General features: G+C 39.0%; 1 protein-coding gene across 3 annotated transcripts in view; it reads right to left on the bottom strand.

Annotated features, from left to right (window-relative positions):
* The window catches only part of CFAP206 (cilia and flagella associated protein 206), a 32,693-nt gene extending 22,492 nt beyond the window's left edge, over positions 1 to 10,201 (bottom strand). For 2 of the 3 annotated variants that reach the window (XM_005659280.3, XM_005659281.3), the window contains exons 1-5: positions 10,072 to 10,201; positions 7,675 to 7,783; positions 6,735 to 6,818; positions 2,942 to 3,032; positions 1,068 to 1,256 (exon numbers count right to left, since the gene is read on the bottom strand). In XM_005659280.3, the coding sequence (XP_005659337.1) occupies positions 1,068 to 1,256; positions 2,942 to 3,032; positions 6,735 to 6,818; positions 7,675 to 7,782 (472 nt within the window). In that variant the 5' untranslated portion in view covers position 7,783; positions 10,072 to 10,201. The remainder of the gene's footprint in view (positions 1 to 1,067; positions 1,257 to 2,941; positions 3,033 to 6,734; positions 6,819 to 7,674; positions 7,784 to 10,071) is intronic. The other variant, XM_021089775.1, reaches the window with a different exon arrangement.

Below are 13,812 nucleotides of genomic sequence, written 5' to 3'. Positions count from 1 at the left end.
ACCAACCACAAAAGGGACATCAGAACTTAAACAACACATTTCAGCAGAAAGTTAAGTTGTCTATATAAAGTTACTGAGATGGTTCTTGAAATTTCTGATACCCAATTCCAGAATCTGGGCCACATTTAGCACATATCAAAGCTGTGCTACTGAAAATAATGCCATTGCCTCACATCTATTTCTTTTTTTTTTTTTTTATGTCTTTTTACCTTTTCTAGGACCGCTCCGGAGGCATATGGAGTTTCCCAGACTAGGGGTCTAATCGGAGCTGTAGCCACCAGCCTACAGCAGAGCCACAGCAATTCGGGATCCCAGCAGCATCTGCAACCTACACCACAGCTCACAGCAATGTCGGATCCTTAACCCACTGAGCAAGGCCAGGGATCGAACCCACAACCTCATGGTTCCTAGTCAGATTTGTTAACCACTGTGCCATTATGGGAACTCTGCCTCACATCTATTTCAATAATTAAGCATCCATCAGTAATTTTTTGGCAGTGGGCATTAAAACAAGCTTTCTAATTAGGGCTCTGAGTAGAAAAATTGATGTTTTAAAATAATTATGGCAAAAAGCCATGGGAAAATTAGACATAGCACCTACTCCTTGTCTTAAAGTATGAGAGTGGATGTTTCCTGAGGATAAAACAGTGTCATTTCCCATCATTTACTTTAGGTGATAGACTCAACATCCTTCATCAATAGGACATCTTCTCTCCCAGCAGCCACCCCCCACCCCAATCAGCCAGTACCATTAAGCATACTGCCTAGATTTCTCTAGTGAAGAGCAACAGGTCCCTGGATGGGAACAGCTCTAAGAAGATTAACAACATTCACCTCCCAGAGGTGTTACTTGAATATCAGAGTTGATACTCTGGGTGAGAGGAATCTGGGGGAGTTTTAACCTCTCATTTGTGGTCTTTCTTTTTCTTTTCTTTTCTTTCTTTTTTTTTTTTTTTCTAGATAAAAGAGGAAATGTTAATCTTCAATACTTGGACTCTAACATATTTTATAAGATACAATATTTGTGTATGTTCACGGATGGAACAGAAATGGTGTGTATTTTTTACCTGTTGCCTCTCTGACAACCTTGATGTCTGTTGGGGACCCCAGCCCAGAGCGTAGCAACAGGTAGCTGACAATCTTGCGGTAGAGGCTTTCCAGCTCTTCTCGAATACAGGCCCGACTATCTGTAATTTCTCTGGTAACAGAGCCTAATCTAGACTCTACAACCCGGTGATGTTCTTCGAGAAATTCCTCTAAAATTGGCAAAGGACAATGTTCCACATATTGATACTCAGAATTCTCCTCACATAAGAAAGTAGGACCAGAGACAAAAATGACTTCATATGGCAATCCTACTGCATGAAAACAAGTATTTTCTGAACATGTAGTAATTAAAAAATAAACAGTGGCCAGCAAGTAACCTCAAGACAAAAATCTAGTAGGAGAGGTTTATTATAGTGGTTTAAATGGCATACTTTTGTCAAAACAGGTTAAGACTTAAAACAGACAATCCAAACAGTGCTAGAGATAGGGCTAAAACCTCTTCATTAAGCAAAAAGTACACAAGACAATTTATAATAGATATTATAAACACACTTAGGATAAATATATGCATTATATATGCTGTACATAAGAATAGTAGTATACTGTATATAAGCACATGTAAATAAATATCCATATAGGTGGTATAAATATTTCTCTTCAGTTATCTATATTTCTATTTTAGTTCTAGATAAATTTCCTTTGATAGCATTACTGTGATATCATATTACATCAGGAACTGTATCCCTTCCCCTTCTTCCTGTGGTACAATAAGGTCTAGGTTTAATTGTGGCAGGATCCACAGTTCATCTGCACTATAATTCTTGCAACTAAGTCAATAAAACACCCTATTTTACTATTACAAGGAAAATAATTAACATATCAACCATGCACAGTTCACAGCTACAATCTTACCACAAAAATAACTCAAATTTTGCAGATTAAGAAAAATCCAAATTATATCAATTCCATTATTATTATTATTACTATTTGCTTTTTAGGGCCAAAACTGCGGCATATGGATGTTCTCAGGCTAGGGGTCCAATCAGAGCTGCAGTTGCCGGCCTACACCACAGCCACAGCAACTTGGACTCCTAGAGCTCAAGGCAACACCAGATCCTTAAACCAACGAGCAAGGCCAGGGATCAAACCTGCAACCTCATGGTTCCTAGTCAGATTCGTTTCTGCTGCGCCATGGCAGGAACTCCTCAAGTCCATCATTATTTGTTATAAAATTTGATGATTATTATTAAGCAAAAAAGCAAGATATATGACCTTACACAAGTAGCATAAATGAAAGTTTAATATATACAGGGAAGAGAAGGCAATAGAAATCACCAAATGGTTAATAATGATTGAATTACAGTGAGACAGAGACAGTCTAGTCTCCAGAGAAATTTATTTTCCTTTTTCTTATTTCCAGTGTGCCTTTGATGTAGGCAATGAACTATTTACATAAGGAAATATGTTCTAAACTTAAATCTCCCATCATTCACTTCATTTTGGGGTAAGTTACATAATTTACATGAGCCTTGTGAGATAATAACAATATAAACCAGAAATAAAAATCGACAAATTAAAAACTTAACTGCAGTGGGCTGGTTGTTTTAATTTAAGCTATTATATATTAGTGGTATAATCGTTAAAACCAATAGACTTGGAAACTTAATCATTATGGGCATAGTAATTAGAATTGACTTTTGACACTCACAAAAGCCATTTGGGTTTTTTCTCCTTTGGCATTTCCAACATTATTATATTCTTCAAAGTTGGGAAAGATTTTAAAAGATAGACAAAAAAGGTTAACTTGTTCTTGGTCAACCAAATAAAGCCCTTAATACTTGAAATACAAAATGAATCTTTTTAATGTGTGTCTAAATAGGCAAATATATGTTACCTCGTCTTGTATAATTCATATCAAAGTAGACTTGCATCTTAATGGTGTCCAGGGATGGATTTTTACTGTCCAAGAGCCGAGCCACACAAAGCTAAAAAAGATTATCTCATAAATGCTTCTAGTTATATTTTCTGAAACAATCAGAAGTTTTTTCCAAGGTTAGTTTCAAAAACAAAGAGAAACATCAAAGCAGTAGTTTCTGATATTTATCCACCAATAACTTCTTTTATTACTTTTTTTCTCTTTGAGGACTTCATGCTTTATAGTTCACTTAATCCACAATATTTATTAAGCAATAAGTTATTTTCCCTGAGTTAACTAATACTACCATACCCAGGTGGCTAATGGTCTAGTTGGAGGCAAGGAACTTGACCTTTGGTTGGTCTCTTTAGTCTGAATGTGGGTAAATGTTCATTAGCTCAAGCTTATGCTCCTGTCTAGAATTCATCTTGCGTTCCTTGTTACTGTTTATTCAAGTCTTTTTTTGGGGGGGGGGTCTTTTTGTCTTTTTAGCTGTGGCGTATGGAGGTTCCCAGGCTAGGGGTCTAATCGGAGTTACAATGGCCAGCCTACACCACAGCCATAGCAATGCAGGATGCAAGCTGCGTCTGTGACCTACACCACAGCTCACGGCAATGCTGGATCCTTAACCCACTGAGCGAGGCCAGGGATGGAACCCGCAACCTCATGGTTCCCTGTCGGATTCGTTTCCCCTGTGCCATGATGGGAACTTCTGTTTATTAAAGTCTTAACACTCCTTTTGGGCTGATGCTGGAGGTCATGTGCATTTTATAAAAAGCTGCTGTAGCTATGCTTTCCTGCTCACAAATTTCTCTGGCTCTGCATTCTGTTTCAAAATTTCTCCCTCTGGTCCATTTCTCCTCCTTCCACCCCCACCTCCCACCCCCACATCCATGGTTCCTCCTCTTCTCTGCTTTGCCTCTTTAGCTGAGATGATCAACCTGAAATTTTCTTTTCTTCTCTTCACCCCCTAACCCCACTCTTTCTTGTCTCACCTATTAGGCTTTATATCTACACCTGGTGGGCACATCAACAGTATCCCTCAGCCCACCTCCCAGAGCACCAACTCTGCTCTCCTGGGAAGAGGGTGAGGAGAAAGCAGGGGTGCAGTGCACCTGGATCCCAGAGAAGTGCTGTTCTAAGCACAGAGTTTACAAAGACTAGCTGATCCATATGACTTTTAATTGAGAAAAAAGGCAACAATCTTTATCACTTGAATTATGACTTACACGGACAGTTAACGTACCTACCAGATGACAAGTATGTTGAGCTTGATGCTTTCTAACCGAATTGAGTTGGAGGAAAAAAGAAAAACTCTTCTTGAGCCAAGAAAAGCAGAAAAACACTTTCTGCTCCTCCTTGATTCTCCTCCGTGGCTTTCCAATAAAATTTCTGACTGACCGTCCATCATTTCCCTTTTGCTGAGAACACGCTTTACACCAAGCGTGCTCAAATTCAGCACAAAAAGACCCAGCTCCCCCTCGGTGCCTGGCATCTCTACCACACAGATATCCTAACAAGATATTCCCCAGCTCCAAGCTTCCAAAACTCTTCCTGACCCCTCTTGCATCCGCAGATAGATCTGTGCTCCACTGCGTAACATGCTGGCTGTGAAAGAAGATGGAAGTGATGAAAATTTTCTCTGCCATTTGTTTGAGCTCAGAAAATACTCACAGACAAGTTTGGGCAAGATTGCTTCAAGTCTTTGGTATGATGGAAGGAATTAAAATCAAGAAGCCCAGGAGGAAAAAAAATAATTCTGAATTTTTAGGAAATGCATTGAGAAATATTTAGAAAACAGATATTTAAGCATCCCAGTGAGTCAGACTTAAAACATATGAAGAAATTAACAATGTCTAAAGTTACTGCTTTCTTTTGTTCTTAAAACTGCTTTTCAGGCACATCTACTTATTCCTAACTGTGAATTATTTTGCATTGGGTTCAACTTTTCCTTTAGAATTGAAAAACACAAATTACATTGAATCAACAATTATATGAATCTTAATTTAGTCCTATAATTTTATAGCATCTGACAAGTCTGTTAATAATATTCTCCTTGTAATATTAGATCAATAACAAGATGTCTCCAAAATTCTGTGACAGACACTGCTACCTGCCAATATCCATACCCCTCCTTCCTTACTAACAAAGCCCTAATCTAGATTGAGGCAAATATTGGTTAAAAAAAAAAAAAGAAGAAAGAAAGAAAGAAAAAAAAAATCTATGTCCCAGGCCCACTTGCAATATCATTCTGGTCAATAAATGCAAACCAATGGGAAGGATTCTGGGAAAGCCTATTATTTTCCAAAAAGAAAGTACAGACTCAATTGCACACACATTTTGACCTTTGTCCTCTCACCTTATGCTTGCCTAGAGGTGGAAGACCTATCTTGTGACTACGGGGTGAAAACATGCACAGTGACCCAAGAAGCCAGGAAAAACAATCTATGTACATCCAGATTTTGTTTTATGAGAAAAAGTAGATCTCTCATTTGTTTGCACCACTATTTGGTGGGGTTTTGTTTCATGGAACTAACGGTAATATTGACCAACACAAATACTACATTTAGAATTGCAATGAAAATCAAAACAAAAATAAACAAATGAGACCTATATAAACTTAAAAACTTCTGCATAGCAAAGGAAACCATAAAAAAACCCAAAAAGACAACACACAGAATGGGAGAAAATATTTGCAAACAAAGAAATCCACAGGAGATTAATCTCCAAAACATACAAACATCTCACACAGCTTTATAATATATATACACACACATATATATATACATACCCATTAAAAAAATGGTCAGAACTAAATAGGTAGTTCTCCAAAGAAGACAGACAGATGGCCAAAAACACATGAAAAGATGCTCATCATTGCTAATTATTAGAGAAATGCAAATCAAAACTACTATGAGGTTCCACCTAACACCAGCCAGAATGGCCACCATCAAAAAGTCTACAAACAATAAATGCTATAGAGAGTGTGGAGAAAAGGGAAACCTCTTATAATGTTGATGGGACTGTAAGTTGGTACAACCACTATGCAAAACAGAGTGGAGGTTCCTCAGAAAAGTAAAAATAGAACTAGCATATGATCCAGCAGTCCCACTCCTGGCCATATATCCAGACAAAGCTTTCATTGAAAGAGACACATTTACCCCTATGTTCACTGCAGCACTATTTACAATAGCCAAGACATGATAATAACCTAAATGCCCACCAACAGATGAATGGATTAAGATGTGGTACATATACACAATGGAATATTACTCAGCCGTAAAAAAGAAGGAAATCATGCCATTTACAGCAACATGGACGCAACTAGAGATTATCATAGTAAGTGAAGTAAGTTAGATAAAGCCAACTACCATATGATATCACTTATATGTGGAATGTAATTTAAAATGATACAAAAGCACCTATTTATAAAACAGAAACAAATTCATATTTCAAAAACAAATTTAACATTACCAAAGAGGAAACTTGGGGGGATGATAAATTGGGAGGATAGGATTAACATATACATACTACTATATATAAAATAGATAACTAACAGCAACCTACTGTATAGCACAGGGAGGTCTACTCAATATTCTGTGATAACATATGTGGGAAAAAAGAATGGATATATATTGTATGTACATCTGGTAAACTTTGCTATAAAACTGAAGCTAATACAGCTAATTGTAAATCAACTATATCCCAATAGAATTTTAAAAAAAGAATTGTAAGTAAATAATACACAATTTGATAACTGCTGGATAATCACCTTAACAAGTTTCTGCACGTCACTTTTTATGAGCGTTCTATCCGTGTTAAAGCCATTACTTGGGTCCAGGACCACAGCTTTGACCTGAGAGTAGGAAAGAGTCCATTACATTTATTTCATATTACTACAAAATTAGCTTAATATTTTTCCATTTTAAAAATAACTGCTTCTTGGGAGTTCCCATTGTAGCTCAGCAGAAATGAGTCTGACTAGTATCCTTAAGGATGCTGGTTCAATCCCTGGCCTTGCTCAGTGGGTTAAGGATCCAGCATTGCCACGTGCTCTGGTGTAGGCGGGCAGCTACAACTCCCACTCGACCCCTAGCCGAGAACCTCCATATGCCAAGGTGTGGCCCTAAAAAGACTAAACAAATAAATAAATAAATATTAAAAAAATTAAAATAACTGCCTCTTGATTACTCAGGGGTTGATTATTCAGCTGATTTTCTTATGACCCAACACATTTTCACCTTCTTTAGAGGTTGAAGAAAGGGAGAAATAAATATCAATTTTGAATATGGTGTTAGAAGAGGTACATGGAGCAATAGGTTGAAATCAATGACTATATTTTACACTGGGAATCTATTTGAATATTTGATCATGTTTTTACTGTTTATCATTAAACCAAAAGCAAGAATAGAGAGACCAAGGCAATGAGTACTTTTTAAAACAGTGAACAAAAATACATGTTAAAAAAACTCCCACACAGGAAAACATTATTGATGTTTCCAAAACCCATCAAGAGCTTCTAAATCAGACTCTTAAATCTAGAACATGTCTTATAGGTTTTTAAAAAGTACTTTTGACTAACTTGTCCAATTATTTCAACATGGTTTCAACGGAAAAACTTTAGGAAAGCATAACAGAATTTTAAGAGAAAATTTTAAAATGGAAAAACATTTTAAAATAAAGCAATAATTCACAAAAATATTCATTCTTACCATAAAAGCAACCAGAGTTTCAGAAACAATCTCTCCATGGGCTGCACATTCTTGTCTTATTTCTCGAATGATATTCTTTATAACACTTTCAGCCTGAGTGGGAGGCATTCTGGCAAAATAAAAATATTGTTTTTTAAAAATTATATTTATATTATTTTGTCCTCTTTAGAGTTCTCCACTATTATATTTATAAAGAGTTACATTATTTATTAACTTATTAGTATTTACTAGTATCTAGGCCCTGCCTGTTTTTCATTAGTTTGTTTTATATTTATTAAAATTAAAGAAGTTTGTTTTATATTTATTAAAATTAAAGACTGTCGATACAATTAACCCAATTAACAATCTGTAAATCAAAAGCTTTACAGATAAGCGAAAGCTAAGAGAATTTAGCAACACTAAACGAGCTTTACAATAAGTACTAAAGGAACTTCTCTAGGCAGAAAAGAAAAGGCCACAACTGGAAACAAAAATACCACAAATGACAAGCTCACCAGTAAAGGTATGTATACGGTAAAGATACAAAATCATCCACACACAATTAAGCTACCAAAATCAGAAATCCTGAGAAGAGGAGGGTACAAATGCAGGACACTGGAGATGCACTTGCAGTTAAGAAACCAACAACTTAAAACAATCTTGTATACATATAGCCTCTTACATTAAAACTTCAGGAGTTTCCGTCCTGGCACAGTGGTTAACGAACCCAACTAGGAACCATGAGGTTGCAGGTTTGATCCCTGGCATCCCTCAGTGGGTTAAGGGATCCGGGGTGTTGCTGTAGGCTATGGGTGTAGGTCACAGAGGGGCTCGGAACCCGTGTTGCTGTGGCTCTGGCATAGGCCAGCGGCTGCAGCCCCAATTACACCCCTCGCCTGGGAACCTCCATATGCAGAGGGTGCAGCCTTAGAAAAAAAAAAAAAAAAAGAAGAAGAAAACTTCAGAGTAGCTGCAAACCAAAAATCTACAATTGATACACAAACAAATACGAAAAATCAACTCAAATACAACACTAAAGATAGTTTGTTTTATATTTTAAAAATTAAAGACTGTTGATACAATTAGGACTTCAAAAGATTGAAACACTCCCTCTTTGTTTAAATGATGGTGGTCACCAAATTTATATCATGATATTTTTAAATTTAAAAAAGTTCTAACAGTTGGTGGGAAGGAGGAGGAGAATTAATGAGAAATGCCACTCCTATTTGTGCTGGCGGCAGCGTGCAGCTTGAAAGAGAAAAGCTTATTCCACCATATTCTTAAATGACCTTTCATAATTATGAGACTCTTGGAAAACAATTCTTGCTCAGATCATCTAAACTCTCTTTCTTGCATATCCAAGTTGGTGTTTAGACTCGATTAAAAACACAAAAGCATGGAGTTCCTGCTGCGGCCTGGTGGAGGCACCGGGTTAGATTTCAGCCTCACGCAGTGGGTTAAGAATCCCGTGGTTTCCACAGCTGTGGAGTAGGTCGAAGCTCCAGCTGGGATTCATTCTTCGGCCTGGGAACTTTCATATGCCACGGGGGCCACTGCGGCCAAAAAAGAAAAGCAAAAACATGAAAGCAAAAAGGCAAAACATGAGTGGTCTGCATCACAGAAAAAAATAAACTCCTGATTATTAATTCTATTTACTATAGACCAGAAAAAGGTGGCAGGTTTTAATGGTTATTAGGTTTTCTGATTCGTATCAGTCGTTGAGCTTAGGAAATTAGCATGTAGAGACTATTATAAAGGCAATCTCAGGTAGCTAAACCTAACTTTCAGAATTTATAGGTAAAGTTACACTTGGCATCTTTTCCGATAGAACCAGATTGCCCAGGTTCCATCCTGACTCAACTATTTTCTAGCTGAGACCTTAGCTCATCTCTCTTTGAAGCGGTTTTCTTATCTGAAAAATATAGATACAGCTACTACCCTCTCCCAGGGTTATGGCGAGGATTCGGTGCGCTCTAAATACTCAGTGGTTAAAACAGTGCGCGGCCTAAGGGAAGCGCTTAAAAGAACAATTTCTAACAAGCGCGCAAAGAACGCTAGCCGCACTGTGCGCATGTGCAAGCGATCTCTGGCGCCTTGCAGGGGATGCTACCGACTCGCCTCAGTACCCTCCCCAGCCCCACTCTCGCAAGCCTAAATCTCCCCAGTTCTGGCAGCCTGGAGTGCAAGTGGCGCCGACCAGTGCAGGCAAGCCTGACCCCGCGGACTTGGGGGCCTCCGGCCGGAAATGACCGCGGTTTCCACTCAGCGGCGGTGCCCCAAAGGAGTCGTTAACAGTTCAGCCTCAACCCGGCTAGACCGGATGCTCCAGAGGCCAAAGCTCTGCCCCTCTGCCCTGCACTCGCCTCCTCGCGGGGCTACATCCCGGTCTCAAGGGCGCGGAGCCCCGAGTGGGCTGACCTTGGCCAGCATCTGGAGTTAGAGCCGCGTCTTCCCAACTTCCTGGGGATCTTTTCCTGGGCCTTAAGGGCAGCCTGGCGCTCTCAGCGTAGGTTGTGTAACCATGGAAATTGGTCGCTAGGAAACGAAGGGACGTGGGTGAGACCGAGGTAGGGAGGCGTGGCTGGGTCCAAGTTTGAGAGTCTTTCCTCAAAGTGTAGGTGAAAATAACTTAAGAAACAAACAACATCAAGACCCAAACCCCAGGCAGAAAAGGGCAGGTTCACAACACCTCAGTGCATTGAGGGTGTCAAACATAAGATTTCCAAAACAAGAGTACTAACTCGGTAGCTAGAAACCTATGCAGCCTTTAAAGGGGGGGGATGAGAGGGGGAGGGCAGGGGCCAGTTGCTGAAAAGATCGGAAAAGAGAAGGGTTGTATTGTTGAGAAATGCAGTTCATATAAAAGTGTTGTTGCTGGAAATAATCAACAATCTATAATGGGAGCAGAAAGGAGTTTTATTTGAGCCAAACTGTGGGCTATAACCCCGTACACGGCCTCTTGGATAACTGAGGAATTGCTCTGCAGAAGCGTGGTTTTCATCTTTATATTTTGTCAGAACAAAGAATATAAAACAAGTCAGGGATCCATTTCTTCAAGGTTTCAAAAACAAAAACAAAACAGATCAACACATACACAGCCAGTCAATATGGCCTTGGCACCTGGGAAAGAAGTCTTATAGTTGGAGTACCAGCATTGGCTTCCAAGGAAGGAACTTTAAGTTTAATAGGGCAATATTTACTTCTGGTCAGGGCACCCTTTTCTTTAACAATTAAAGCAGATGTACAGTATATGTTTGAGAGACCACGAAGAGGCTGTTTTAGTTAGCATAAAATTTGAGTTAAAGTATGTAAAAGCCAGGATGACTTTCCCCGTACCTCAATATGTGAACATTTCTTCCATTAGCATCAAGTTTAAAAAAAAAAAAAAAAAAGGGATCACTGTTTAATTTCATATTCTCTTGTTCAAAGGAAGTCTGTATAACAGGATGGTCCGGGATGCCACAAGAGAAAACTGCACATTCTAAAAGCACTTACAACACATCTGAGTCTGGAGTTGGGATAATGAGGTTTTGTCCTTTAAAAATAATGTCTGATAGGCCGGCCTACTGACATGAAAGTAGGAAACAGGATTAAACGATATTAGAAGCAGAGCATCAAAAACAATGTTTTATTTTTTATTTTTATGGCCACACCTACAGCATATGGAAGTTCCTGGGCTAGGAATAGAATCGAAACTGACAGTATTAATGGCCTGAACCTAGCCAGAACACAGACTGGGACTTGAGCCCATGTGCCAGGACTCGAACTCAGCCTAAACCCAGATTGGGACTCGAACCCAAGGTTTTAAATTAGAATCACTCACCCTGTGTCTGGACTCACTGAGGTTCAGGTTCTTCATGTCTCCACGCAGAAGGAATTCAGCAAGAGACAGGTGATAGGCAAGAAATAGATTTATTAAGGTAAGACGCTTGTGAGAGATGCAAGCGGGCAGGCATGGAAGCTCTGCCCTGAGGATCCGTGGGGTTACAGTTTTATCATCCAAGGGGCGTGGGGGTTGGAAAAGCCTGCCTCCTTCTTTCTGAGAGCAGTAGCTCCTCCTTGGTATCTGATGAGGTGTGTATTCAAATCTGCAGAAAGGTGGTCCTCAAACTCTTGCCTTGGGTCTGAATATGAATGCAGGCATAATCCCATCCCCCACCCAACGACCTGAGGCAATTCTCAAGATTCCATTAAGGAAAGCAAGTCTGAAGTTCCGGTCGTGGCTCAGTGGTTAACGAATCTGACTAGGAACCAGGAGGTTGCGGGTTCGATCCCTGGCCTTGCTCAGTGGGATAAGGATCCAGTGTTGCTGTGACCTGTGGTGTAGGTTGCATACGCAGCTCAGATCCCGCGTTGCTGTGGCTCTGGCATAGGCCAGTGGCTACAGCTCTTATTCGACCCCTAGCCTGGGAACCTCCAGATGCCACAGGAGGGGCCCTAGAAAAGACAAAAAAAAAAAGGAAGTCTGCCTTGTTCTGATGGCTTTTTTGAGCAATTTATTTACTTACAGTGGTCTCCCAATGTCCCCTAAGTTTCCCTCGTTATCTGTGGTGCTTTATTGGGACTTTTAAAACTACCTGTGTCTACTCCATCCCTGTCAGAATAAAAGCTGCAGCTGAGGCCTATGCCACAGCCATGGCCACACCCATTCCAAGCCTCATCTGAGACCTATGCTGCAGCTTGCAGGAATGCAGAACTTTAACCCACTAAGCAAGACCCAGGGATTGAACCCACATTGTCACAGAGACAACATGGGGTCCTTAACCCACTGAGCCACGATAGGAACTTTGTCAACATTTTATTTTTAAACATGCTACTACCAGTAATTTTTCTCAAATTTCAAGCAAATATATCCAATATATTTCCTTAAGGACATTCACAGATTACTAGGAAATGAATCACTTAGAAATACACAAGTCATAGTATAAAAGGATTTTATTTACCTTCCTCTTCTAGAAGATTTTCATGAAATGTGATTGAAGCTTATACAAAAACAGATTTTTAGAGTAGCAGGATATATAATAGCAAAACATTAGAAATACAAATGCCTGAATTTCCTGTCATGGCTCAGCAGTGACAAACCTGACTAGTATCCATGAGGACGTGCGTTCAATCCCTGGCCTCACTCAGTGGGTTAAGGATCCAGTGTTGTCCTGAGCTGTGGTGTAGGTCACAGATTTGGCTCAGATCCTGCATTGCTGTGGCTGTGGCCAGCAGCTACATCTTGGATTTGAGCCCTAGCCTAGGAACTTCCATATGCTGCAGGTGCAGCCCCCCCAAAAAGACAGAAAAGAAATACAAACACCTGATATTAAAGGAATGATGATAAAACAGGCATTAAAAATGTGATTAAAAATCTTGTGTTTGTCTTAATTTTTAAAAATTAGCCAAGTGTAAATGTAAAATTAGGGACCTTATGCATTATGACTTCAGCTGTATTCATATGCATATATACATAGTATACATATAATATACATCAATTTACCAATATGATTAGCAGAGTGTGGATCTAAATAAGGGTACATTATTATTATTTTTATTTATTTGTTTATTATTTATCTGGGTATAGGTAAGTTATTCCATTTCTTTATACTTTTCTGGTAGTTCTAGCTTTTCTATAATGAGTAGACATTGTCTTATTATCTTAAAACAAAATAGAGAAAAAATGAGGAAAGAGGCTAGCTATTTGTAGAGATGCAGCCTAATTTGAAGACTATGATGTAAGCTATCATGAATATAAAGTGAAAGCAATCTGCCAAGCTAAGAGATTTTCTTTAGACATTGTTCAGTGGCTCAGGAATAGCATGTGAAAAACAGATAGTTGTCCTTGTCCAGAACTGGGGTGTTGGTAGAGGAGCTGTTATAACGATAGATCAGGAGTTTTAAACCAGCCTTGATCAACAAAAGCAATCTAGCAGTTATTTAGATATTGTTAAGACCTTACTAGAAAGTTTCCATTTATTAAAGAAATATATAATGAACATTTGCAAGAGTTTACAAAGTTATTTCACAGACAATAACAAATGAGTTGTTCCTTATAACAGTCTCACAGAGCACGAACTACTGTCATTGCATCCTACAGACTCAAGATTCAGAGAACATGAAAGACCAAGGTAAGACTACACTGTTAATCTTAGTCCTATTGCTTGAATTTGAAGT

This window comes from Sus scrofa, chromosome 1 (genome assembly GCF_000003025.6).
Source record: "Sus scrofa isolate TJ Tabasco breed Duroc chromosome 1, Sscrofa11.1, whole genome shotgun sequence".
Lineage (NCBI taxonomy): Eukaryota > Metazoa > Chordata > Mammalia > Artiodactyla > Suidae > Sus > Sus scrofa.
The sequence above is the reverse complement of the archived record's forward strand: the minus strand, read 5'-3'. Positions and strand labels throughout refer to the sequence as shown.